The following is a 25955-nucleotide window of genomic DNA, read 5'->3' on the forward strand; positions in this document are numbered from 1 at the left end:
AAAGCACTTTGTGGGTGGAACCAGCTTCTCTTGGTAGGCAGATTTTCAGGTTACACAGAACTCTTCAGCAGAAGGAAGCGTAGAACTGGAGGCAAGGAACCACAGAGAGTGCAGAATCTAGTTCACAGTCTCGCTGCCCCAAGGCAGGCCAGCCAACGGAGAAGTACCTGCTTCTTAGTTCCATTTAAAGAGCTGGAAATGCAGGGCTAAGAATGAGCGCGCTTTCTCCACTTTGCCCCATGACAAATGCCGAGTAATACTAAATCGTGTTATTCTGAAGACACACACAGGCACCATTTTCTGTCTTTATTCCCTGGGAGCAGCCGCTGCTGTCCCTGGCTGTCAGTAAAGGGGTCTTTGCGGCGAACAAAGGAGGGGGTGGTGGGGAACCGAGCGCTCCCCTCTCCCAAAGCCTATCCCTCTCTTCAGATTACTCCAGTCCCTGCCCTCCCAAGTGTGCCATTCATGACTTGGGCAGCGCTTCCTGGTACGGAGGGTGGCGCAGCGGTGTGAACAAAGGGGACGGGAGCCAATAGACAGGTGGGGAGGAGATTTAAAACCCTCGCCTTGCGTGTCAGGCGAGATCGGAGGCGGGGGGCGAGAGGAGGAGCGACGGCAGCCGGAGGAGAAGTGGCTAAAGAGGAGGGGGCCAGCAGGTGTGAGCGGAGGAGCCGAATCCTTTCCGAGCCGCCCCCGCCTCCCCCATCACCCCGAGAAGGAGGCTGGAGCCTGTTGGCCGCCCAGGGAGGTCGCCTTTAGCACGGCAGCACAGTCCGGCTTCGGGCAGGAGCTGACAGAGGACGGGGGCCAGACCTGGCCGTGATGCAGAAGGCCATGGAGAAGTCCCAAAACTTCCGGATCGAGGCCCTCCTGGCCGAGGAGCCTCCCCGGCCTGTGCCGAGCGCCTCACCCGAGAGCTCTCCGGGAAGCCCGGGCTCCTGCGTGCGGACTGAGACGCCCTCGCCGTGCGCACCCTCCAACTTGGCCCCTTTGCCTCCCGCCGCCTTCATCCCCAAGCCCGGCTTATTAAACTTGCCTCCTCCGGGACTGGGCAACCTGCCGGCCATTTACCCGCCCCCTCTCTACCCCATCCCGGCTCTGGCCGGCCAACACCCCGCTTTCTCTTACGCCGCCGCCTTCCCCCACCTGCCTCAGCCGGGCGCTGAGCACCTGAAGGCATCCGCCGTCGCCGGGTCCCTGCCGCTGGAGCACTGGATTCGAGCTGGGATCATGGCCCCCCGCTTCCCCGACTTCCATGGTGAGTAAGACCCAAGCTCCGGATACCCGGCAGGAGACCGTGCACCAGGGCGCAAGACTAAGGCGTGCCAGGGCGCAAGGTTTGGTAACCGTCTCCGGTGGGAGCGACTTCTTCAGCACACCGCGACACCTCGGTCCCAGACTCGGACAAAAAATAACAATCACATTTGGTGTCTGCCTTCCTTAACTGCAGTCCAGAGGGCGTTTCTTCTTGGTCAATTTCTGCTTCTGGAGAGTCAGTTGCTGCTTTTGGGTGGCTTAGGTAATAGGAGGGGGAGGGTACAGGGTAGTATGGCATCTTTGGAAAAAAACATTTAAATGTGAATGAGGCTAGAATCGAAGCAAAAAATAAAATAAATAAAACCGATAACACAGCGTAGCATCAGTGGACAGGATTCGCTGTCACAAGATTTGGCGCCGGCCGCTGGCTGACCGCAGGGTTTAAAAAAACGTATTCATGGACAATCGGTCTATCAATGGCCGCTAGCCATGATTGCTGTATGCTTCAGAATGCCACTTAGTAGAAGGCCATTGCCTTCACGGCCTTCTTGGGGGCTTCCCGGAGTCTGGCTGGCCGCTGTGGAAAATAGGATGCTGAACGAGGGAGCATCGATCTGAACCTACAGGGATCGATTTATGGGATTGGACAAAGTGCTGGAATTAAGTCCATCACAGCACCCCGCACCTGCCCTCACATGCTCCTTATCTAAACCTTTGCAGTATGAATTGCCCACAGTGGTGGGTCTTGTTGATAGTTTAGGCTGGCTTTTTTAAAAATGTAAACTATTTTTTTCATGTAATTTAGCAAATCCTTTATAATATTTGTGAGGTGCTCAGCTGGATCACTTGTACCCTGGATCTTATAGTTAAACTCATAGTGCTCTCCCAGCATCTTACTGATAAGACTTGAATATTTTCATTAATCTCTCAGTTGTCTTTTTTTCAGAAGAATTTTGCTTGATGGAAACTCTGATGTGATTAAAAATTTTTAAAAAAAACAAAACATAACAAATGCTGTCTACGAATGTCAAACACCTCTTTTCCCTGTAGCCTGATCTAAATGACATATTTTAGCTCTTCTAGTTACATAATGTTTGTTGGAAAAATACCTATACCTAATTAAATTGTTAGAGCAGTTGGGCAATGGAGTCGATTACCTGGGGGGGGGGGTCCCTTGCAGGAAATCTTCAAGCAGTGGCTGAACAGCCATCTGTTGGGTGTGCCCTAGCTCTGAATTTCCTGCATGGCCTCCAAGACCCTCTTCAACTCTAGTTATTCCATAACATATGGTTTTCATCCTGATCTTGTGTGCTTCTAATGCTCAAACATTTTAATGAGACTCACTCCTAAGTAAGTATGTTCATAGGTTCAATAGTTAATTATTTTCTATAATGTTTTCTGAAAGCATCTACAGCCGCAGTTAAGCAGAAGTGCGTAAGTGATTTAAACTGTCTTCCTAGGAATCCTGATTTGGAAATGCCATTGAAATGCAGCCAAAGAAAAGGGGAAAACAGTGCATCCTATGCATCCCTACTCAGAAGTAAAATCCCATTAAATTTTATTTATTTATTATGTCATTTATATCCTGCCCTTCCTCTTCCCAGATGCCCAGGGCAGCAGTTCATTAAACCTAAATTCAATGAGGCTTACCCCCAGATAAATGTTTATAAGACTGCAGCCTAAGATTGGAATTCAGGTCTCTAAAAGGGGACATTCGGCCAGATTTTAGAAAGGGCAGATTAATGGCCATCTTCAAAGGTTGTCAGAGATTAACCTGAGACCTTATGGTGAAGGGTGGGTAAGGAATCGTATAAATAAAATAAAATAATAAATAGATTGGGAGGGGACTCCAATGTATTAAGAGTAGTTCTTGCCATGACTTTAAAAAACACCCTCTTTTAAAACACCCATTAGCAGCAATAACTGGCACTCTCACACACCCTTCTTAAGCAAAGGTATTCTCTCTTTGGCATGCATACCTAGAATACAGACACATTCAGCTGTTTCTGTCCATAGTCCTTGGGCTGGAATCAGTAACTTGGTGGGAAGTGTAGGCCTAGTTCTCTCAAGCAGCAGATGGGGTTGTGATGTCCAAAGGTATGTTTGAACTTCTAACGACCCATTCGAACTGGCATAATTGAGCCCTTCTCCATACAAGCAATCACCTGCCAGTAGAAAGCTGGATGCCTAGAAGAAAGATTTTAGTCCAATTTTAGTTCTTGAAGTGCTTGTGTTTCTATAAATGTAGGAGTGTGTGTTGTTCAGGGACAATGTTTCATTAGGTGACCCCCCCCCACCTGCTGTCTGAAGTGGTATTGTTCACAACCCACATCTGTTGTTCGCAAGAATTAGGTCATGAGGGCTTTTGAATAAACATGGCAAATGGGTGGACGGGGAGGAAGGATTGTTCTTCACCTTCTCTAAGAGCCTTCGTTGGCACATTTGCCATGCACTCCTAGACATGTCTACTCAGTAGTAAGCCACACTGAATTCCATGGGGATTAAATGTGTACAGAACTGCAGTCTTATTCAAGGTTTTGATCCTAAATGTTTGAGGGAAGCAATTGGAAGCCCTCTATCTTCTAAGTAACAATGGCTGGCTTATACAGCATACATTTAAAGCATATGGCTTCCCCCCAAAATCCCGGGACCTGTAGCATGTTAAGGGTGCTGGGAACGGTAGCTCTGCAAGAGGTAAACTCCAAGGATCCTTGAGGGGTGGGTGAATAGGTGCTTTAAGTGTGTTTTTAATATATGGTATGTAGGCAGCCTCAGGCCCATAGAATCCCTGCACATATAGTTTTGAATCCAGGTTAAGGCAGGCCTTGCAGTATACTTTTTTATACATGTGGGTCTTTCCGTCTACAAAGACAGATAGGAGAGGGGAGATTAAGGTGGCATCTGAAATTGACCAGGTAAAGGCTCCAGGCTGCCGGCGGCAGAATTCACCTGTTCCCATGCATTACACAACTGTGATGCGGGTGATTGCACCCAGGCTCGGCCCTAAGTCATCTCTACGGGGTCAGAGCCGAGCCAAACCGCCACTGCGCCCTGCTGCCCTGCCGGCAGGTTTTTCCCACATCAATCACTCGACCCGGGCAGGGGAAGTTGTAAAAGGTTTTGAACTTTAATCCGCCCAAGGTCTCCCGGTCCTTAAACCGGAGTTGGCGGAGGGCTGGTGCAGTTAATTTGTTACCAACGAGAGGGAAAGAATGTCTCTATCTTGTCAGCTACACCGAAGCACTGTAGTCAGGAAGCATGCGGCAGAAACAAATAAGTTAACAGCTTTTGCGTCTGTTTTATTTCGTGTTAGTCCTAAACTTCAAGGCTCTCTCTCAAAAAAGAAAAAATACCATAGCAAAATATTAAAAACAGCTAAACGTGTGTGTGTGTGAGAGAGAGAGTGAGCGTGTACGTGTAAGAGAGAATGGTTCTTAGGAGAGATTTGAAGACGCTAAGTGCAAAGCGATCCAGTTTAAATCAGAAGATTGGCTTCTCTTTAAAAAATAAAAAATCTAGTTTGTCCATAACCAATTTTGTAAGTTTTCCTGGCTGAGAAGCGAAGTATTTCGTAATTCATATTTCAGAAAGTCTGATATACAAAGGAAACCGAATTGAATCCACGCAGTTCCGAAAACCTTAAGGTTCTATTGCTAAAGAGCACTAGTTGCAAACGTTTGACCACAAAGGTCCAGATTCGAAGGCAATCGGGATTTCGTTTAAAAAAGAAAAGGCAACTAACACTTTAATAAAGGTGTTTTAAACACTAAATAGGTATTATTCAACTGACACGTATTCATTTTTAATATGTTTTTAAAGCTTATTTTTAATAAAGATGTTTTCGAAGCTTTCTCAAAAATATGTTTTTAAGGATGTTTTGTAATATTTTCAAAGTCTGTTTTTATGGTGTTTTAGAGTGATTTTAGTGCTTTTGTTTGCCGCCCTGGGCTCCTACTGGGAGGAAAGGTGGGATATAAATAAATAAATTAATAAATAGATGTGGATTATTAATACATCTTGACAGGTCCCTCAATGAATACAATGGTCATAATTAATGCTACACTGACTGTTTCATTTTCAACAGTGGTATTTTCAGGGCATTTTCAGAGCGGCTTCTTTCCGTTACCCTAATTATGAGTGTGAATAGTTTCAATTCCTTCCTTGAGCTCTAAATGGATCTGCTCCCTGCAATGTCCCTAGAACTTATCTTCAGATAGTGAAATAGATAAATATCCATATATTTTATTTCTTAAAAATAGGTGACTAATTGATCTAGTATCTCAATTAATCCTTCACCCCTCTTCTCTTCTCTTCTCTTCTCTTCTCTTCTCTTCTCTTCTCTTCTCTTCTCTTCTCTTCTCTTCTCTTCTCTGTCCCTTGCCCCAGTCTCATTCCTTTCCATTTACAAGACTATTTCCTGGAATGGTTCCACTCTTGTAATGATGTTCCTTTAAAAGCAATACTCCAGATTTTTGTAACAGCACTAGAAGGAAAGATTGCAGGCTGCATGAACTCTTGCAACCAGTAGTGTAGCAGCAAATTCAGAAGTGCAGGGTCCCTTCTGGTTAGTCACAGTCAGGCCCCCTCCTTCCTGTTTTGCTGCTGGATTGAGAATGCCTTCTCCTACAATGACATCCCTAGAAGCCAATAAGCATGAAATTGGAGAGGTTAGCTGCTGAGAAGAGTCTTCTCAGTGGCTGACTCACCTCCTTTCACTCAGATTGGCTCCAATCAGCAGGAAAGGACAAGGAAGCATGTTAGAAGATTCTTCTCAGTGGCTAACACATTCCTATTCATGCTGATTGGCTTGTAGAATTCTGAAGACATAGGGACTCTGCTGGATCACTGCTCCCCCAAAAAGTAAGGAATCTGAGCCACCGGACAACTACATTCCTGCTTGCAACTGGAGCACCTGAATAGGGTGAGGATGATAGAATGTTAGAATGTTAGAGCAGCCTTGTTGTGCCCAAGGAGGCCTGTGCTCGTGGTCCTGCTATCAATTCTATCCCTTTGTGTTTGTCAATCGCTACATCCCTACGTGGATAACAGACAGAAATATATATTCATTGTGCAATCCTATCCCCGTTTATTCAAAGGTATGGCTCTTTGAGCTCAATGAGGCTTACTCCCTGGTAGGTATAGGGTTACACTGTCAGGCTGAAATCCTATGCACACTCACCGGAGATGAAGATCCAGTTGGACTGACTTCTGACTCAACATGTATAGGATTGAGCTGTAAGAGAACCTGGCCACTAAAGGAGAGGAGAATTTCCTAGCAAGCAGCCGCCGCCACAAAGAATGCACTTTTTCCTGCCCTAAATTGGCACACAAATGGGCGCATTTGGTAGCAGCATCAGCATTTGAAGGTCTCCTTCATAAGCAGAGGCCATTCCCAGTCCTGAGGCTGGAGGTTTAGAGCCTGAGAACATGAAGCATATTGGCCCAGCTCAAAGTGGACTCTGATGGTGTGGATGTGGAATGCAAAAAGAAAGGGATAATTTGTTCCAGTTTTGCTTTAATTCAATAGCGTTGGAAGTGGGGCAAGAGCAACTCCTGCTTTTGTTTCTATTCCAGAAGGAAGATAGAGTTAGGGTCCTCCAGCTGGCTCAGCTTGCCTACCTTTACCTGAGCTCTTCTCTACCTAACTTTCTTCCGTTGTAAACTGATATGCTCAGGGAAGCTGACCTCACTTCTGACCCTCCTTTCTGTTTACTTTTTCTTTGACTGAGGAGAGAGGAGACATCTTTGTTTTTGCTCTCTCTCCTGAACCATGAGGCCAATACCCAAATCTGCGCATTGTGTCTCCAACTTAGTTAGTTAGTTAGAACTAGGTATGCCTTTCCTATCTACTATGTTTGTGTATAAATAAAGCAGCTTTTCTTATTTTACTAAGTCTCAGAGATTTAAACTCAGGGTAAAAGCCTGCCTCTTAGGTAAATACACACACTGGCACACACAGCCTGGATTGTGGAAGTTGATCTGTGAGGGGGATGAGATGGCAGTGGTGATTTTGCTGCCTTCATGACTTCTTGGTCTCTAGGTTAGTAGAGTGGTGTTTACAAGTGGATATGATGTACAATAAGCCACCACCCTCTTCACTAATAACCCTTCCTGTTTCTCATATTTGGGATCAATTAAATAGATAGCAGTGAGTTTACAAATCTATGTTCATCCTCATTCTTTGGCTGTGTCATCAAATTATGGCTAGAGTAGCTGATTAGGAACTGACAAGAGACTTTCCTGTTGACTGACATAGCCTCAAACTCAATGGTTTTCAGTGGAGGCAGTTCAGACCACACATTCGGCTGTGAGATCCAGTGATAAACATAAGAACCTAAGAAGAGCCCTGTTGGATCAGGCCAATGGCCCATCTAGTCCAGTGTCCTGTTCTCACAGAGGCCAACCAGATGCTCAGGGGAAGCCCACAAACAGGACGTGAGCACAAGAGCCCTCTCCCTTCCTGCGGTTTCCAGCAACTGGTATTCAGAAATGTGCTGCCTCTGACAGTGAAGGCAGCGCATAGCCAATAGCCTTATCCTCTGTGTGTTTTGTCTAATCCTCTTAAACCCATCCAAGGTGGTGGCCATCACTCATTCCTGTGGGAATGAATTCCATAGTTTAACTATGCACTATGTGAAGAAGTACTTTATTTTGTCTGTCCTGTACTTGGTGTCAAATTCAGAAGTGCAGGGTCCCTTCATAATAGTCAGGGCACGTCACCTTGCTGGATTGCTCTCTTTCATCATCTCTACACTCCTTGGGCCTTCCTGTGAGCCATCTCTCACAACAGCAAACATCCATAGGAAGCAACTAACATGAAAGGGGAGTGTGTAGCTGCTGAGAAGAGTCTTCTCAGTGGCTGACTCACCTCCTTTCACTTTGATTGGCTCAAATCAACAAGAAAGGACAAGGAAGCATGTTAGAAGATTCTTCTCAGTGGCTAACGCACTCCCCTTTATGCTGATTGGCTCTCAGGATGCTGGAGACATAGGGTCTCTACTTCCAAAAAAGTAAGGGCTGTAAGATCCCCGAGACCCCAGACTGCTACATCCCTGCTTGCCATGCACGTGTGAATGGGCCCTTTAACCACTAGGATGAACTCGTGGGGGTGGGGCTAAAAGGGTGGATGGCTTCTTGTCAAGGGTGGTGAATCTTATCTGCCTGGGTATTTGATAATATTCCGGATCTTGTATGCCGCTTTAGAATATCTAGACAAGCAGGGTACCAAAGTTAACGGGCCAGGGCTCCTCGGCGGGTCTGGGGGTGGGGATTGGGTGGAGGGTCCCGGAGCTGGAGAACTGGAAGAGGCGGCGGCAGCGGCTGCTGGGTCCCGCAGCTGTCCCTTCCGACAAGAGGAAATTGTTCCCGGCGCAAAGACCTTGTCGCGTTCCGCTCCGGCGTGCAGGAACAAGCGGGGATTTCACACCTCATTAGCCGGTCAATGAAGCGGGCCAAGTGTTTGCAGCCAGGGGCGTTGCAGCCAGGGGCGGGCCCGACCCCGACCCCGACCCCGACCCGGCTTATTGTACGGAAGGAAGAAGACCCCGGCAGAGGGCTGGTAGAAAGTAAAGCAAGCCAGTCAGCTGCGGAGAGCCATCTCGCTTTCAGGGCGCCGGCAAAGGGGCAGTTAGGCAATTTTAGACTCTTTTTTTGTTATTTATTTATATTTTTTCAAAACAAAAACTTTGCATAGTAACAAAATGTGTCACATACAACTTTAGCAAGGAAATTTGACCAGTTTGCTTAGCACAGTTCCTTTTTGCCATTCCGGTGGACCCAGTCATTCATATAGTGGCAAATTCAGAAGTGCAGGGTCCCTTCATGATAGTCATAGCCACACCCCTCCTCTTTTTTGCTGCTGGGTTGAGAATGAGATCCTTGTTAATGTCTTCTCCCACAACAACAAACGTCCCTAGGAGCCAATAAGCAAGAAAGAGGAGAGTGTTAGCTCCTGAAAAGAGTCTTCTCGGTGGCTGACTCACCTCCTTTCACTCTATTGGCTCTAATCAGCAGGAAAGGACAAGGAAGCATGTTAGAAGACTCTTCTCAGTGACTAACACACTCTCCTTCATGTTGATTGGCTCATAGGATGCTGGAGACTTAGCGACCCTGCTGGGGCCCTGCTCCCAAAGAAGTAAGGGGTCTAAGAGCAGCTGAGACCCTGAACAACTACCCCACTGGACCCAGTGCATAAACAAAAGTTTCCATTTCAGTAACTACAGGAGGAGCAATTCAGATCTGCACTTCTGCAGTCCAGATCCTGGTGTGTGCTGTGGGAACGCTTCACATACACAATACATTCTATTGATACGCACAATAAAGTTAGTTTAGATTCTAGAGTGGCCGTCACCAACTTGTGGCCTTCCCAGGCGTTTCTGGACTCTATCCCCCATCAACCCTGACTGTTGGCTACGCTGGCTGAGGCTGATGGGAACTGGAGTCCAACATCATCCGAAGAGCCACAAGCCCTCAATTCCTGCCCGCCTTCCCAGTTCTTCGGGCCCCCAGATCCGGCTGGGCTACAATTCCCTGTTGTCCCTGGCCATTGGCCATGCTGGCTGGGGGTGATGGGAGTTGTAGTCCAACAACATCTGGGGTGGGGACCCAAAGGCTGGTAGGCTTCATGATCTCTCTCTGTGGGGTGTGGAGGCGAAAAGGTAAAGTGTATTCCTTCACTTTCTTCATAAGCCTCGCTGCACTGGGGGCCCCGCCTGCTCCTTCGTAGAGCGGGGCTGTGGACTTTTGACGGCGCTACTGGGAGGAGTGGGCTACTTGAAGCGACGCTCATCCTCCACATCACCAGGAATACTTTCTGATGTATTTTTTCTCCGGCTCCGGGGGGCCCGCCACCCCTAAACGTTTCCTCTCCCTTTTTTTACAACCCCCCAAATGATTACATTTATTACAGACCTCCCTACTTTTTTGGTGGCCCCCCAAACTTTTAGGCTGACTACCAGCCTCGCCACCCCACATCTATTCATCAAAGCGTTATGCTACTTAGAGTTAGTTCGGGGATGTCAGAAGGTAAACTGAGATCTACTCGTTGATCTGTGGGGATCTGAAGTAGATCGGCAAGGATTTTCCCTAGCGTTTTAACACTGACAAAAAAAACCCGGCTCATTGTCGGGGCTAAAGCGCGTGTGGGAAAGCTTTGGCCCGCGGGATGGTGTTGCTGAACTACGACTCCCATCAGCCTGAGCAAAGGCGACCAGTGGCGAGGGAGGACGGGAGTTGTAGTTCAGCAGCATCTGGCAGGACAAAAGGTGCCCACTCCTGCCCTAAATTGTACTTCTAACATGAAAACTGGGCGTGGTTTATTGTGTGTAAGGCCTGTGAGTCCGGTTCAGTGCTGGTACTCAAAACAAATTCACGGGCTCAGAATTCTTTAATTCTTAGTGTAAGCCCTTTGCAGCCTGGCTCTGGTTGGTGGATCTCAGGGGACGAGTAAAACAAAGTAGCTCGCACAAACGAAGTCTGCCCACCTCCGGGCGTAGATCTCCTTCGTCTCCTCTTGTATCGTCACTACTTACTCCTTCTTTCCTTGTCCCCCTTTCCTTTCCCGTTTTGAAAAGTCTGGTCCCTGCAGTCGGGGGAGGTTCGGCTGTTTGAGCACGATTGGCTTTTCCAGACCAGGGCTTTTCCTCCCTTTGACTGACTCAGCTTGACGGCCGTGATAAAGGTTTATAAAATTATGGAGGCGGCGTGTGGGTTCTCCCTCTCCCTGGAACACGAGGTCTTCCAATGAAGCTGATTGGCGGGACATCCAGGGCGGATATAAAAGGAAGCAATTCTTCACAACAACGCAGAATTAACCGATGGAACTCACTGCCACAAGGTTTTAATTTCAGGCTCAAGCAGCTAGCACCAAATGTGAAGAGAGGAAGTTTATGCTAGGATGAATGCAGGTTCCTCAGCGGTTTAATAAGGGTCTATAATATATCAGCATTATTAAGAAATATGACAGCTGAGAAACCTGTCTGTGTGTTCTTAGAGGAGGGGTAGATAGGAACATAGCAGGTGCAGCATGCTGTTCTTCCCAAAATTCCCTCTTGTCCTATCTCCCAAGAATGGAAATGGCCATGAAATTAGATCTAAACAATAGCTTTGTACTAATTGAAATTTTGGTTTTAAAATCCTATTTTTTTTTCAATTCAAATGTGGAAAAGCATCAAGTTCTGAGTTTGAAAATTTACACAGGAGAATATTTTAAACACAACAATCATACCAGAGGGACCCTAGGTATGTCTACTCAGAACTAAGTCCCATTGAGCTCCCAGGATAGGATCGCTGCGATGGATTTTAAGGCAATTATTATCGGATTGCCAAATTCAGTACACTGGCAACATTTTAAAAAATTATGCAGGAAGTGGGGGAAAGAGAACCACACTACGGGTACTCTGTACCCCATATTAAGCATGCTTAACCCCTATTAATAGTGGGAGGGACGGTAAAGCGCCTGCTCGACTCTCCCACTGAAACCTTCAGAACTTCAACGCGCTTGACACTGACTGGACCCCTCCTACGTCTATCTATCTGGAAATATCCAAATTATAATAAGAGAAGTCGAAACAGCAGCAGCAACAACATCTCGAGCATCACATAAGGCAAAACGCAATGCTCAATTGCAACGGCGGAGTAAACTCAGCAAGGAGAAGGGAAGAAAGAGCTTTGAAAGCCAGCAGCTATTGCCAACGAGATAACGTCATTGAGCAGCCAACTTCCCGGCCGATCCCTGCTAGAGGTCAAGGCAAAAAGTCCGGGGAAGATGAAGAGGTCCTCGGCACATCAGTCAGTTACCATTTGGCTCAATCGAGGAGGCGAATCAAAGTCCCTTTCCTCTTCCAGTCTAAGCCCGGTTGCTCCTGTCTCCGATGTAGCTATGGTACACGGAGATCATCTTCAATCAAACAACCAGTATATCTTCCCGTTCTTTGCTCCTTGAAAGCATGGGGTGACATTCAGCTAATTCGTATTCAGAGTACACCTATTCAAATCGATGGACTTACCTTACTTAAGTCCACTGATTTCAGTGTGTCTGCTCTGAGAACATGACTACTCCTGGGTATTATCCATGGATCGAAAATTCCATTCATGCCACACATTTAAGGCATACATACATGCAGGGCACTATTTAAGGCTGTATTTGTGAAGCAAAGCGCACGTATTTGTAAAATAATCATCGAGGTGAGCAGTTATTAAAGCTGCAATATACACCCGCCCTGTTGACCTATTGAACTCAGTGGGCTTTAGTTCTTCTGAGTAGAGGGGACTAAGATGGCGGTGTGATAATGCAATACTATGCACGTCTAACCAGAAGTAAGTCCCACTGATTTCAATTCTCCCATATAAAGCGGGTCTAGGATTGTAAGTGTTGTAATTGTATCATCCGTGATCTGTCCCTCTGGAGAGGCGGGCCACAGGTACCACAGCAACTTTGCGAAGGAATCTGGAGAACTAGGCTCTCCATGACCCATTTTTTAAAAGGGCATTTAGCATCCCTAGTCAATTTCTGCAGAATAATCCCACAAAGAGCTGCAGTTTTAGCACACTTAAACTGAAGTAAATTCTATTTAAACCAAAAGTCTCTTTACCAATACAGTGGTGCAGTTACAGTTTTAGACTCTGAACTTAATGGTCTTAGGGTCCTCCTCTTTAGAAAGTAACATGCAATACCTCACTTACTTCCAAATGTGGAGCCAGCCCAGCTGCAACTGAGGCCCTTCTGTTCACCTGGAGTCCCACACTTTTGCCCCAAAGTCCTGTCCTGATGGCAACACTGAACCAATATTGAATCAAGCATGGGGGAGCAGCGAGAGGGGTTCCCTGTCATAGATAGATGCACAGCTAACCATTGGTCAAGCCAGCCAGTGAAGCGCCTCACGAAAACCCTTGGAAAGGTAGGAATTCTGGTTTAAAACACCTGCTGGACTCACAAAGGGGTTTAGGCTTGAGGTGATGCACCTCCCACTGAACTCAACAGGCCCAGCACATCATTTTTGTCATGCACATCGACTCATGTAGCAGCTTCTCCAGGTGCCTGCCATTTTTACATGGTTTTTTAAAACTTAAATTAACATATAACAAATGCAAAAGAAACAGGCAGTGCCGTGGCTGATCATTATGTCTTTTAGCTACAGGGCCACGTGTCCGCCGATTCCCCCTTTTCCCCGTCGTGATAGCCCAGAGATGATCGGCTCCCTCTCTGCCTCTGCCCTCAAATGCCCTCTCTCTCTTCCCCAAACACGAAGGAAAGAAGAGAAAAGGAAGAATGCGGTGCTTCTGTCAGACTGTGCATTAATCCTTGGATTAGGGGCTCCCATACATTAAGGCAGAATGCATCCATCGATTCCTCGCTTGATTTAATTTGTTCATTAATTGTGGGTTTTAAATGGGGACGTTTAATCCCATTCTAACCTGCATTATCTGCCTTGCTACTGGCATTGTTGTAAACAATCGACCTTTGGATGCCGACAAATCAGTTGATGGATCCCTGCCTCCTCCGCTCGCCGCCCCGCCAAAGTCTCCCTATTCATTGTTTCATATAAACGTTCCATATAAACAGTTTTAAACCTGGCATTGAGAACAGACTAACTCAGTTTATTTGTGAAAGCTGTGCGATCGTGTGTACATTCACCTGGGAGTAAGTACATTTGAACCGAATAGGGTTTACTTCTGTAAGGTTGCAGTGTCGTGCACAGTCGCGCGAACTCAGCAGGCAGTACTGGTGTGTCTCGGAGTACAATTGCTTAAGATCCTGCTGGGCAAACAGGAAGAGGGGAAACGGGTGGTCCTCGGCATATACAGAGATCGCGTTCTTGTTCTAACTAACCGTCACAAGTGGTTCACCCAACTGAAGCTGGGTGCCAGGTAGCCCCTCTAATGATCACAGGAAAAAACCGACTGTGATGAGGGTTTAAATTCAAATCTGACACTGACTTCCCATTCTTATGTGACAGACGTGTTCCCAAAGTAGGTATGATGAACCTGGGGCCCTCCCGAGGTTTTTGGATTCCAGCTCCCACCAGCCCCAGCCAGCATGGCCAAGGATTCCCCATCCGGGTCTTAATGTGTGTACATGGAAGAGTTGCCAGTGGTTTCGATTGAATGCCTTCCTTGAAAAGAGGGGTTAGAAGCAGCAGTAGCCACTTATCGGGGATGCGTTAAATTGGATTCCAGCACTGAGCAGCGGGTTAGACCCGATAGCCCCTTCCAGTTCTACCACTATGATTCTAGAAGAGGAGCATTTATTAGGCTGCAATCCTAAACACACCTGGTAGGGACTAAGCCCTGTGGAATACAGTGGGGCGCTTCCGGGTCAACATGCATAGGACAGCGCTGTTAGTCTGCGATTCTCTCTGGTCTTCCAGATGACCTGTTTATTGAGCATTCATTCCGATTTATTTGCGGGGACGTTGCCTCAAGCAATTGTTACGCCAGTGGAATTTTCCAGCGCTTTGTCTATTCTGTTGCAAGAGCGTCAAATCAACTTGAAGTGCGCAACCTGAATTCACCGACAGGTGAATGAATCCTACTGGAAAATAGCGACAGTCTGTTTGGAATCCTGGGAGCGAATTTGGACCCGCCAGGAAGATCTGCTCCAAATCCAAGGGGACCCGAATTCAAATGCCGGAAGGCCCGAGGAATAATGAAGACAGACCCGTTTCTATCAATGACTTCTCCTTAGCCATGAGACGCAGGTAGGGGGCACGGCATCGCTTTGGAAAGAGGCTGCTATAGCTGAGGGACAATAACTCTGGAGTGTCCTTGCCTTCGGCTCCATGCAACTCGAGCCTTTTTCTCCTAGTTAGTTAAGCGGGACTTACTCCCAAGTAAGCGTGCACCGGATCGCACTCTGAACCACGAGGGGTGGCGGTGATAGACGGATCCCGCGGAGGGGACGTTTTCCTAACTAATAAACTGGAGCTGTCAGGGCTTCTCTTGGATAGATGCTGGAAGGCAGCTCCCACCCTCCTCAGAGGATGACAAGATGAAGGGCAGAAGGTTTCAACTCAAGTTGGGCCGGGGTGATATTTGTCATCCCTCAGTGAGAAAGGATCCTGAGCTAACCCACCAAAGTCCCAAAGCTATAGAACGTTTTACTGAGTTCAGTGGGGCTTACTCCCAAGGGGAAAGGTTTGCCTTAGTCTGCTGAAGAGTTTTGTGACACTTGAAAGTTTGCATATTTCTAAGTTGGCCCGATAAAATCTGCAACTTTATCTACGCAGGATCTCCTCTGCAGCTATCCTATGCTATAGAAGCGAATATTTTCACTACCGGTTTTCGTTCATTCCCTCTCATATATATATTATTCTCTTGAATCTCTCGCTATCTAATTTATCCCTCCCCAAATTTCCGTGTTTGATCTATATAATTATGCAAAGATATTTGATTTTATATTGTAGCAATGCACTTTTTTGTTCGGCGCCTTGGGCACCTAGGGCACCTTGGGCACCTAGAAGCTGGAAAAGCGCTCGGCATACATCTGTCCATAGGGCACTCCTGAAAACAGACACCCGACGTTGTCCGTTTTCAAAAGCAAAAATCCCTCTCTGTATCGAACGATTGCCACGTTCTCAACACTTGTGCATTCCGCAGAGACGGCCAAAAGGGAAGCCCTCTTCAATTCGGCCCCGCAGATTTGAAAGGGGAAGTGAAGCCCCTGCACCATCAGTGACTCCTTCGCTTTGGATGGATTGCGCCGAATGTTTGATACAGTTGTGTAATAAAATCCTCGCTCCTCTTCTGATCTGACAAGGTAACGTCATCCAGTTCTTTCCGGCTCCTTTGGGGAAATATGAACGAATGTTTCCTTCCCAGGACCATTCATCCGTAATTTTATCTGGTGGTTCTTTTGAGTGTGATGTTTTACCGCTACAGTCTTCCCTGGCTTGACCCCTAATGTGTCTGGGAGATGCCTTATCCCAAGTCTGGGATAAACCTTTTATAAATAATAAACATTGAAAAATTAACCCCCCCCAAACAACAACAACCAATACACAAAACTGTGAAACTTGATGGCAACTCAGACAGCGGTGGGCTACTATTTTCCACAGGCAGGACAGCCTACAGTTGATCGTGTCCCAGCTGGCATGAAATAGCACCCTGTTGGCACACCTACAGCAATGCTTTCCAGTGGTTATTATCCAAGGTGTGTGCAGCTCTGCTTGCCTACTGTACAACCTGTCTACAGTCAACAAGCAGAGGTGCTTTGAGAAAATTCACACATAAAATCATAATTTAAAATGGGGAAAGGAGGAGCACATTATTTACAATATGATTTCCATTTGTTTTGTAAAAGAACAATCAGAGTCCATCTACATCTCATATTAAGTTTTGGAAAAGCTGCTTTTCAAGTTAGATAAAGAATTGTCTGAAGCTTTTAAAAACTGTACACTTCAAAACAACTTTCAACAAATACAGGATAAATTTTAGCAAGTTGCCAAGATCAACTGTCCCTTTTGGGGGGCTTTGTTTATCCTTGCTCTTGTTGTATTTGAAATACTTTTGGCTGTCCATGTGAAAAATAAAGTTCATTTTTTAAAAAGGTGGATGTGCTATTTGCTAAATATTCAAACAATCCTGCAGCCTAGATAATCAAGATGGTTATTAAAATATAAGATTTATTGGGTAATGCATACTTTTAATAACTGGGAAGCCCACTAAAAATAGTATACAGCAAGGTGATGTGGTCAGTTTTTTTATTTTTTTTAAGAAGCTGGGTGAATAACAGCATGAAAAATGGAATGTTAAAATTAAAAGCCCTGTTATCTGTTGTCTTCTGAAATTAAACATGTAAGGATGGGATGGGAGGTGGGCATTTATCTTCTTTCCAAGTCTGATCCCTTTAATATGGAAAAGTTTCTCTTTCCTGCTATAGACAAAGGGGCAATAGAAAGTCTGTACAGTTTGCACTTGCTGGTGGACTCATCAAGTGCTGATTTGCCACATTTCTGGCACCCAGATTAAGAGGCAGTGGCAAAAGGAAGGGAGAGAGAAAGATAAAATGTTGGTGTATGTAGTAATATCTGTTTGAAGAGAACAGTGGGGCCAAGTCAGGAGTATCTTTTACATCCTGCCTCTAGGTGGACTATGACCTGGGAGACCAAGGTTCGAATCCCCACACAGCCATGAAGCTCACTGGGTGACTCTGGGCCAGTCACTGCCTCTCAGCCTCAGAGGAAGGCAATGGTGAAACCACCTCTGAATACCGCTTACCATGAAAACCCTGTTCATAGGGTCACCGTAGGTTGGAATCGACTTGAAGGCAGTCCATTGTAGGTGAAACAATGTGAATCTTGCTGCATCTGAGCTGTGACATTTTTCCCCCTGACTTGTATATAAATAGAAAAGCTTGTGCGCTGCTTCTGTCTGTTTGGTGTCTGAGGCTGAAAATCTAAACAGCATCCTCCCCCCTCCCCCCTTCCCCCCCCTTGCTGGCACAATAAAAAGAATGAACCAAAAGTGCAGGCTTAAGCACTCCTTACTGAACTGAAAGATACTTATTCTCTAGTAAGTTCAGAATCACACCCTGACATGAAAAAACTGAATGGTGAAACTGGATATTCTGGGTGAATTTTGCATATTTGGGAATATTCAGTTCCACTTTAGCGTAAGGAATTTCAGGCACAGAAGCTTAATGAATTCATCTGGCTTTTCCTTAGCTTGCCAGTGCTCCCATCAGACTGCTTTGCAAGGGTCTAGTCAAATTGCCTTAATAGGTCTCTGTTGTTCTCCTGGATGGAAAAGAGAGAGGGAAAGAAAATGGGATACCTGTCCAATCTGTAAAATGCATAGGAAGTGCATTTTATTTCATACTGAAAATGCCCCAAATATGTACCCATCTACCCCCACCCCCTAAACACATACACACACACTGTTCCTGGTATACCTTATCAGCATCCACACAAGACACCTCTTGCCTGCATTTGCATCTGCACTTGTAGACTTAATTCCCCACCACCACCACAACAGCTGCATTGAAGTTCCCCAGCACAGAATTGGCTATCAGTCATGGGTAACTTCAGCCAGATTGGGACCATCCTGTTTAAATTACCAGTTCTTTTTTTAAAAAAGGGACATGCACATATAAAACTATCTTAAAAAAAAGAGAAATGCCTTGGGTTTTCAGACCACCTAGGAGTTAGCGCCAAGAATTCATTCATGAAGCAATTTCAGTCATGATGTTACCGTAACATAATTGTTCAACATCTTTTCAGCAGTGGCAGGAGCAGCAAGAAGCCCCATGACACAGATGCTTAGGAGAGAGGACATAAAATACAAGGCAATTAAATGGCTATTGCTAAACTACAACACACACACATACCTTCCCTGTCATAGCCAGGCAAATGAGTTGACGTTGGCTGAAGGAGGCACTAATTCAGCTTCTGCAAATTAAAATTAACTCCTTGGCAATTAGGACTTGGAGGTATGCGACAGACATACTGTGGCAGGGGCAGCCAATGTGGTGCTCTCCAGATATTACTAGACTACAACTCCCATCATCCTCAGCCACCATAGCCAGTGGTCAAGGATGATGGGAAATATAGTCCAGCAACATCTGGGGGGGCCGCACATTGGCCACCCCTGCACTATGGGAAGTCTTCTCAGAGGTAAGAACATTTCCCACTGCGGAGCCACCTCTTTTGTTCCAAATGTCTGCTGTGATCAAAGCAGATTACATGTTTACCTAGGACTCCCACATTGTTTTTTCTGGTACTGCCTGTACCTGTCTGTTCCTGCCTGCTTTCACCACTGATTGTCTGTTCTCTATTTAGTGAAGGGCAGTAAAAGCTAATCCTGGTGGCAGCCCATAAAGTTGATGATAATAGGGGCATCAGCAGCACCCTTCCTGTTCTGTTCATGTGCCACAAGCACTCTTCCTCAAAGCTTCTTTTGTTCAGCCTCTCCCCCTCCCCACTCCCTGATTCAGAGGTCTGCTTCAATAAAGGCTCATTAGTGAGATAGGTGCTCTTCCGCCTCTGTGGAGGCGGGCTGCCTTTATCGCTAGCTTAAGACAGCTGGAGGTAATTAAATACACCTTAGGCTAATAAAGGAGGTTTAATTTCACCAACGGAATTGATTGTGATTGTTAAAATGAGCACTGATAACGTATCAAGCAGGTTAATATCACCCAGGCAATAAAATCATTACATGAAGGTAAGGCGATGGGCTCAGTGTGTCTAGCTTATGTCTGCTTACAGAGTCAGCTAGGCCTCATATACACAATCAAATGCCACTGCTGGTTAGGGAATACTACCACAGATGTTCTTTCTTTATTGGATCTATGAGTGTATGCATGTTTCCAGAGAAGTTAATTAGATGAGTGGTATCTAGGGATGATCCAGAAGAAGATGTATTTCTTTTTCTTTTCTTTTCTTCTTTTCCTTGCAACAAGCACCAAATACTTCAGTGATTTTGGGAGGGCTTTTTGTGAACAAGGGTAAAAGCATTTGTCCAGAGAGAGGGCAATGATTGCTGTTCATTGATTGCTGATGACATCAGATAGCCAAATCTGATTAGCAACATGAGACTGACATGACCTCATCAAGATGACTATGTACTTTCTGATTGGGTAGGATCATGTAACCAAGGAGACTTCAACCAAATTTGAAAAACAACAACAAATACTAGCCAATAAGGCAGCATATAGATATTGAACAAGGTTGAAAGAGTTGAGCAGAGGGGAAGTTTGAGGGGCCATTTTGCCCCTGAATATTCATACAAGAATATTAAGCACAACTCCAAGGCTGCCACCTTTTTAAAATTGCTCCTGTGTCTTTGACAGTGTAATCACAAGCTATTAACACAGAAATATCAGGTGAAGCTCTTCCTGATATGGAAATAAAGGGAAGGAAGGGGAAAATATTTTGCTCAATGTCTGCATATCAGGCTGCTGTTAAAGGCACAGGACCAAGATGTGTGGAAAAAAGAAAAATGAAAAGAAATAGGTTCATTTTTAAAAAGTTGACAAGCCTAGTTATATCTCCATTGCCTATTATATATTAAGATTAATCTCTTTGATAAACTAAACAGCCAACTATTGCATATATTGCACAAGTAATTGGTTGTGTAGAAGGTGCAGATTTCTTTCAACTAGTAGTGTACGGTGAACATGTTTGGATATGGAAACAATAATCCATGAACTACAATGCTGATAACTAAAGATAAATTGCTAATGTGGTTCTACTTTATGAATATTCATCTAACAGGAGCTAGCACTATGTGTGGTTCAGAATAAAGGGAAAAAGTGACAGAGGTGTTCTCTTCAGGAAAGAAAAGAGTGTGTAGAATTCAACTTTTTCCATTATTGCTATTTATTTATTTATTACATTTATACCCCTCCTTTCCTCCAAGGAACTCAAGGTGGTATATATGCCTCTTCTCCTCCATGGAAGATAAGGCTGTTAATGGCTACTAGTCACAATGGCTATGGCCTGCCTCCACTGTCGGAGGCAGTGTGCATTGGAATAACAGTTCCTAGGAATCACAAGTGGGAAGAGTACTGTTGCACCTTCTTTTGAGCTTCCCAGAGCCATCCAGTTGGCCACTGTGAGAACAGGTTTCTGGATTAGATGGGCCTTCAGCATGATCCAGCAGGGCTCTTCCTATGTTCTCCATTTTATCCTCACAACAACCCTGTGAGGGAGGTTAAGCTAAGAGATAATGACCAGCCCAAGGTCATCCAATGAGCTTCATGGCTGAGTAGTGGTTTGAACCCGGGGGTTGTATCCAATATAACGCTGTCCTGTCAGTGCAAAGATTATCTCTCCTCCCCCACTGCATGCCCTTAAATCTGTTGGAGGGGTTCTTCTATCCCTCCAGAACAGACTTGAGGAGGCCACAGGGCACTCAAGGGGCAGGAAGGATCAGGGGAAAATCCCATTATGCTTGTCGTGATCCTTGCACTGGGGGGTTAGTAGGATACCACCCCTGGTCTCCCAAGTCCTATTCTGATACTCTAGCTGGTACACTATACTGGCTCCCATTTCTTATTGTAGCTAGAAGTGTCTTGGTCTGTAGCAGAAAGGTGCTCTCATAAGTGGCTGCAGCTCTTGGGTGAGAGCATTGTTGGTGGCTGGGAGGGACAAAGAACATGATGCTCTGATGCTTGATGGGCAGCTGTGTGCTGAGGTGGGCGTGAAAGATGGAGCTGGGGGATTATTGAACCCTGACTCCCCTCTCCCTTCATTTTCAGGGCCCACCTGGCCCACTAGTCATTTCAGGGCTGAGGAAGTTTCCCTTTCCCCTTCTATGCATTGGGCCCCTGGGCAGGGTTTTTAGTTGTTGCCTGTTCTGTACTGGATGCTGGGGGCATTTGGGTGTTAGATGGTGGGTACTGCTAAATTGATTCACCTGGTCACATTTGGCCAGGAAAGTGGCAGGGTTAGTAGCTGTCTAGTGAACATCCTTAGGCACCTTTCTGGGTGATTAGCAATTTTAGGGGCCTGCCACTTGGGCTGTGTGACCTGGGGGCTGGAAAGACTGCCTTTGAGGCTGCTCTGTCTCACCCATCTGGAGGTCTGGAGCCCCAGGAGCAGGTGAGGCCAGGAAAGCCTCCCTACACACCATAACGGTGAGGGTCAGGTAAAGGGGCCATAACATTTCATATCTCTTATACTGACATGGCTGGCTTGCCCGAGACATTTAGATTAGTTTACTCCTGCACTACTTTCCCTCGTGCAGACATCTTTAATAAAATATGGCCTTAGATCAATCCTTATTATTATTATTATTATTATTATTATTATTAGTGTCATCAACAACAATATTAATCTTCTTAATTAGGTTTATTAGTCACTTGATAACCGAAGGTCCCCAAGCAACTTACACAATGTGAAAACAAACAAATAAAACTCGTTATTAAAACATAACAATAACCACCAACAAAACAATAGCAATAGCACCCCCGCACAGCCACAGGAAGGTCTGGCAGCATATTAAAAATAAAGTATCAGTGTCCTGCCTCTTTATTACCTGTTCTAGTGATAATACTTTAACAATGTATGTAGAACATGTCGTAGGAATGAGCATTATACCATGATGTATGTCACGCAAAATGTTCTACGTATCGAACATTTGAAATGGTAAGCTCTGTGTTTTTAGGAAATTCTGTAAAGTGAAAGGTTCATGGATGGTAATATAAATCATTTAAAAGATTGCTGTTTTTTAGAATGTGATGCCAGTGTAAGTTGTCAAGTGTCATACAGGCATGACTTTTGAACATATTTATGTCTCACTGCAAGTACGCTTACTCAGTCGAGTGCAATGCAGCAAGACACTCCTCAGTTTGTTTCAGGTGGCAATGGAAAATTTTGTAAAAAATGCATGCATGTGTTAGCACTTAATATGCAATTGCCCCCCTGTAACATCCTTCTGGGCCATGTTCATCCTTCCTGACTTTTTCTTTCCCTTTCAGTTGCACCACAGTCTGGCCTGATGGGTAAATGCCGTCGACCCCGGACAGCTTTTACCAGCCAACAACTCCTTGAACTGGAAAACCAGTTCAAGATCAACAAATACTTATCGAGGCCCAAGCGCTTTGAGGTGGCCACATCGCTGATGCTAACTGAGACACAGGTACAGTTCAGAAGGGGAAAGGGTGTACAGCCTTCACAACAGGCAAGGGAAGGAGTTACAAGTTTCCCCATGAAAATGCATAGAGCCATCACAATTTAATTTTAAATAAATGGTGTGAAATATGCATTCACTTCCTCTCCCTTTGACATTTGCATGGCATTACTATTTGAGTGCACATCTGCATGTGAACCACAGTGAAAGTGGGTTTTGAGAGGTATGGGAAGGTGGTTAATTCCCCCCCCCAACCCTGGATTTTATCATACAGATATTTGCACTGATTATTGTACAGATTTGAAAGTTACAGAAGGATTTCTTTGATATACAACATGCAATAAACAGATAGGCCAAACCTCTGGGCTCTATAAACAATGCTGTCTGTGAACAACCAGGGTTAATTAATTTATTGAGGTATACACTGCACACGTTTTGTACATATGCATAGGCCCCAGAAGGGCAGGATAGAAATCTCTCTATAGGATATCTCCACTAATGGTTTAAATAGTTTTTGGACCTCTGCAAGTCATTTTGGCATCAGATTAGGCATACAGTGTAGAAGTCCTAACTTTTTCCACAGGCAGGGTGCAAAACTGAGAGCCTGCAGCTTTCCAAACGTCCTGATGAAAACTGCAGAAAATCTTGCAGAGAACTTTTATGGACTGCATAAATCTAAAAAGAGGAAGGAGCATAACAAAAATACGTACATTGTTATCCAATGGCCTGGAAAGGAGGCAATGGTCATAAGTTATGGCACGGGGTAAATCTGGTTCAGTGAAACCAAGGTAGAAGCTTCATATGTTGAACCATGGAAGGCGCAATGACAGAGATGGCAAGAGGATTTAGGTCAGCTTCCTCACCTTTGTGCTCTCCAGATATTTTTGGACTACAACTCCCATCATTCCTGACCATGGACCATGCTGCCTAGGGCTGATGGGAGTTGTAGTCCAAAATATCTAGAGGGTGCCAGACTGGGGAAGGATCTAGGGGTTCTAAGTCTGGGGCACAAGGTTGGAAATACTAGAGTGTTGAAGAAATCTCCTCCCAACAAAGTTTATTTCACTGTCTGTCCATCTCTCACAGGTGAAAATCTGGTTTCAGAACCGCAGGATGAAGTGGAAGCGCAGCCGGAAGGCCAAGGAGCAAGTGTCTCAAACTGAGGCTGAAAAACAGAGGGGGGTGAGCAAAGCCTCAGAGAAATTGCTGTCTGGAGAACTGCAGGGGCAGGAGGAGGAAGAGGAGAGTGGTGGTGATGAATGCAGCAGCCACAGTGCTGGTACACAATTCCTGCACCACAACGCTGACGCCTTCAGCTACAGTCCAGATTCCTCATGCTCAGAGGATGGAGAGGAAGTTCAGAGCCCTACTCATAGGGAGATGAGCTTGCTGTTATGAGTGGACCATCAGCCCAAAAGGCAGGGCAGTGGGGCCATCCAGAAGCAGCTCTAGGGGTTTGTGTCCTCCTTCTGCTTACAGACTAGAAAGACTGTGCCTGGGCTGGTGCCCTGGTGGAACTGTGCCACTTAATTTATGTGTGTGTTAAATATATTTATCGTAATGGTTCTATTAGTGTATTTTGGATGTGGGAAGCACATGCCTTGGTATTTCCCTCACTATGGTATAAAGGTATCTACTTCAGCATACTAGCAGGCTGTGATTTGGTTTGCTGACAGTAGTTTCAAGGCATTTCACCTATCAAAATAATTATATGGGAGTCTTTAAGTGAGAACCTTTCCACCCTGCCATTTAATTCCTGCAGCCCTTGCTGGTAAGGAACAGACTGGAGGCTCTAGATACTGTCTTCACAATGCTGGGTGGTGAGGATAAGAGGGAGCCCCATTTTTCTGGGGAGAATCTCTCTCACTGGAGAAATAAGTAAAGAGAACATGGTAGTCAGCTTAATGGAATGCTCATCCAGAACCAGACACATTTACATATTGGTTAAAGCATGGCTGTGGGTGAATATTTAGGAGCTATCTACAACATGATGAGGTTAGAAATATGGTATGCATAGAGGATGGCTAGCAATAGCAATCCAGGCAATAGAAATTCTCAGCCCATTACTGTATTATGGTCATTACTGGGTTACACACTGTCCATTCAGCTGCCCAAAAGATGCTGCCAGGATGATGATAAGCATCTGGAAGGGAGCACTGCAATTCTATGCACAAATACTTGAGAGTGAACATTGAAATAAGTTGGAATTACTTCCAAGTAAATATGCATAAGATCAGGCTGCAAGTAGGAAGCATACTAGATTACTTAATACACTGATTCTCTTTCATCTGTGTGGTCTTCCAGGGAATAAGTTATCTATATCAACTCTACAGGTAAGGCAGTGGTTTCACTCAGATATTGTATTGTCTATGTCAGGAGTAACCAATGTGTTGTTCTCCAGATGTTGTTAGACTACAACTCCCATCAGCCCCAACCAGCATGGCCAACTGTAGTCCAACAACATCTGAAGGGCAGAACATTGGCCCCTCCAGCTCTATTCAGTAAGAGAATACCTGCAATATTGTATGGACAGGCACAGGGCAAAGTGTGTGTGCACTCAAAGGTTCTCTACTTATTTGATATTAGCCATGCATCAGATTGCATTTTTTATTATTTATTTATTTATAATCTTACAAATATGTCAAGGCAATTTACAAACATATCATAAAATAACTAATACTTTTAAAAACAGTGCAAACTGAAGATATTCAGTCTTCAAAAAACAATTCAAAATGAACATCAAACGCAGAGACCTTTCCATCCAAGTGGAAAAGCCTGTCAAAACAAAAATGTTTTCAATTGTTTCCAGAAAGTACAAATAGTGGGCACCTGTTATATCTCGACAAGAATGGTGTTCTGTAGGACCAGGGCAGCCACATGGAAAGCCTTGCTCTTAGTTACTGTAGAGCAGGCTTCTGATATTTTTGGGACCTGAAGGAGAAACTCTCTGGCCTTAGTGGGATAAGGTGGTCTCTTAAGTGACCTGTCCTGAACTGTATAGGGCCTTATCTGCTAATACCAAAACCTTGAACTTGGTCTGGTAGCAAATTTGCAGACAATGAAAATCCCACAAACATGGTGTTATATACTGGCAATAGTTGGCCCTCACAAGCAATCTATCGGCTGCATTC

The 25955-nt window shown here is 45.2% G+C and overlaps 1 protein-coding gene across 1 annotated transcript; it reads left to right on the top strand.

Annotated features, from left to right (window-relative positions):
* The first annotated feature begins 822 nt into the window (after positions 1 to 822).
* Positions 823 to 25442, top strand: LOC133378205 (motor neuron and pancreas homeobox 1-like). Its single transcript, XM_061612995.1, has 4 exons — positions 823 to 894; positions 955 to 1258; positions 22673 to 22833; positions 23911 to 25442. Exons 1-4 carry the CDS (start codon positions 823 to 825, stop codon positions 24220 to 24222), a joined length of 849 nt encoding a protein of 282 aa, XP_061468979.1. The 3' UTR covers positions 24223 to 25442.
* The last annotated feature ends 513 nt before the right edge of the window (positions 25443 to 25955 follow it).

Source organism: Rhineura floridana, chromosome 2, assembly GCF_030035675.1.
Source record: "Rhineura floridana isolate rRhiFlo1 chromosome 2, rRhiFlo1.hap2, whole genome shotgun sequence".
NCBI lineage: Eukaryota > Metazoa > Chordata > Lepidosauria > Squamata > Rhineuridae > Rhineura > Rhineura floridana.

Excerpts from the sequence above, each read along its gene's own strand:
- LOC133378205 (XM_061612995.1), top strand. The coding sequence starts at position 823 with ATGCAGAAGGCCATGGAGAAGTCCCAAAACTTCCGGATCGAGGCCCTC. Across the intron at positions 895-954 it reads CCGAGGAGCCTCCCCGGCCT|ACGCCCTCGCCGTGCGCACC; the intron begins GTGCCGAGCGCC and ends GTGCGGACTGAG. Across the intron at positions 22,834-23,910 it reads TGATGCTAACTGAGACACAG|GTGAAAATCTGGTTTCAGAA; the intron begins GTACAGTTCAGA and ends CATCTCTCACAG.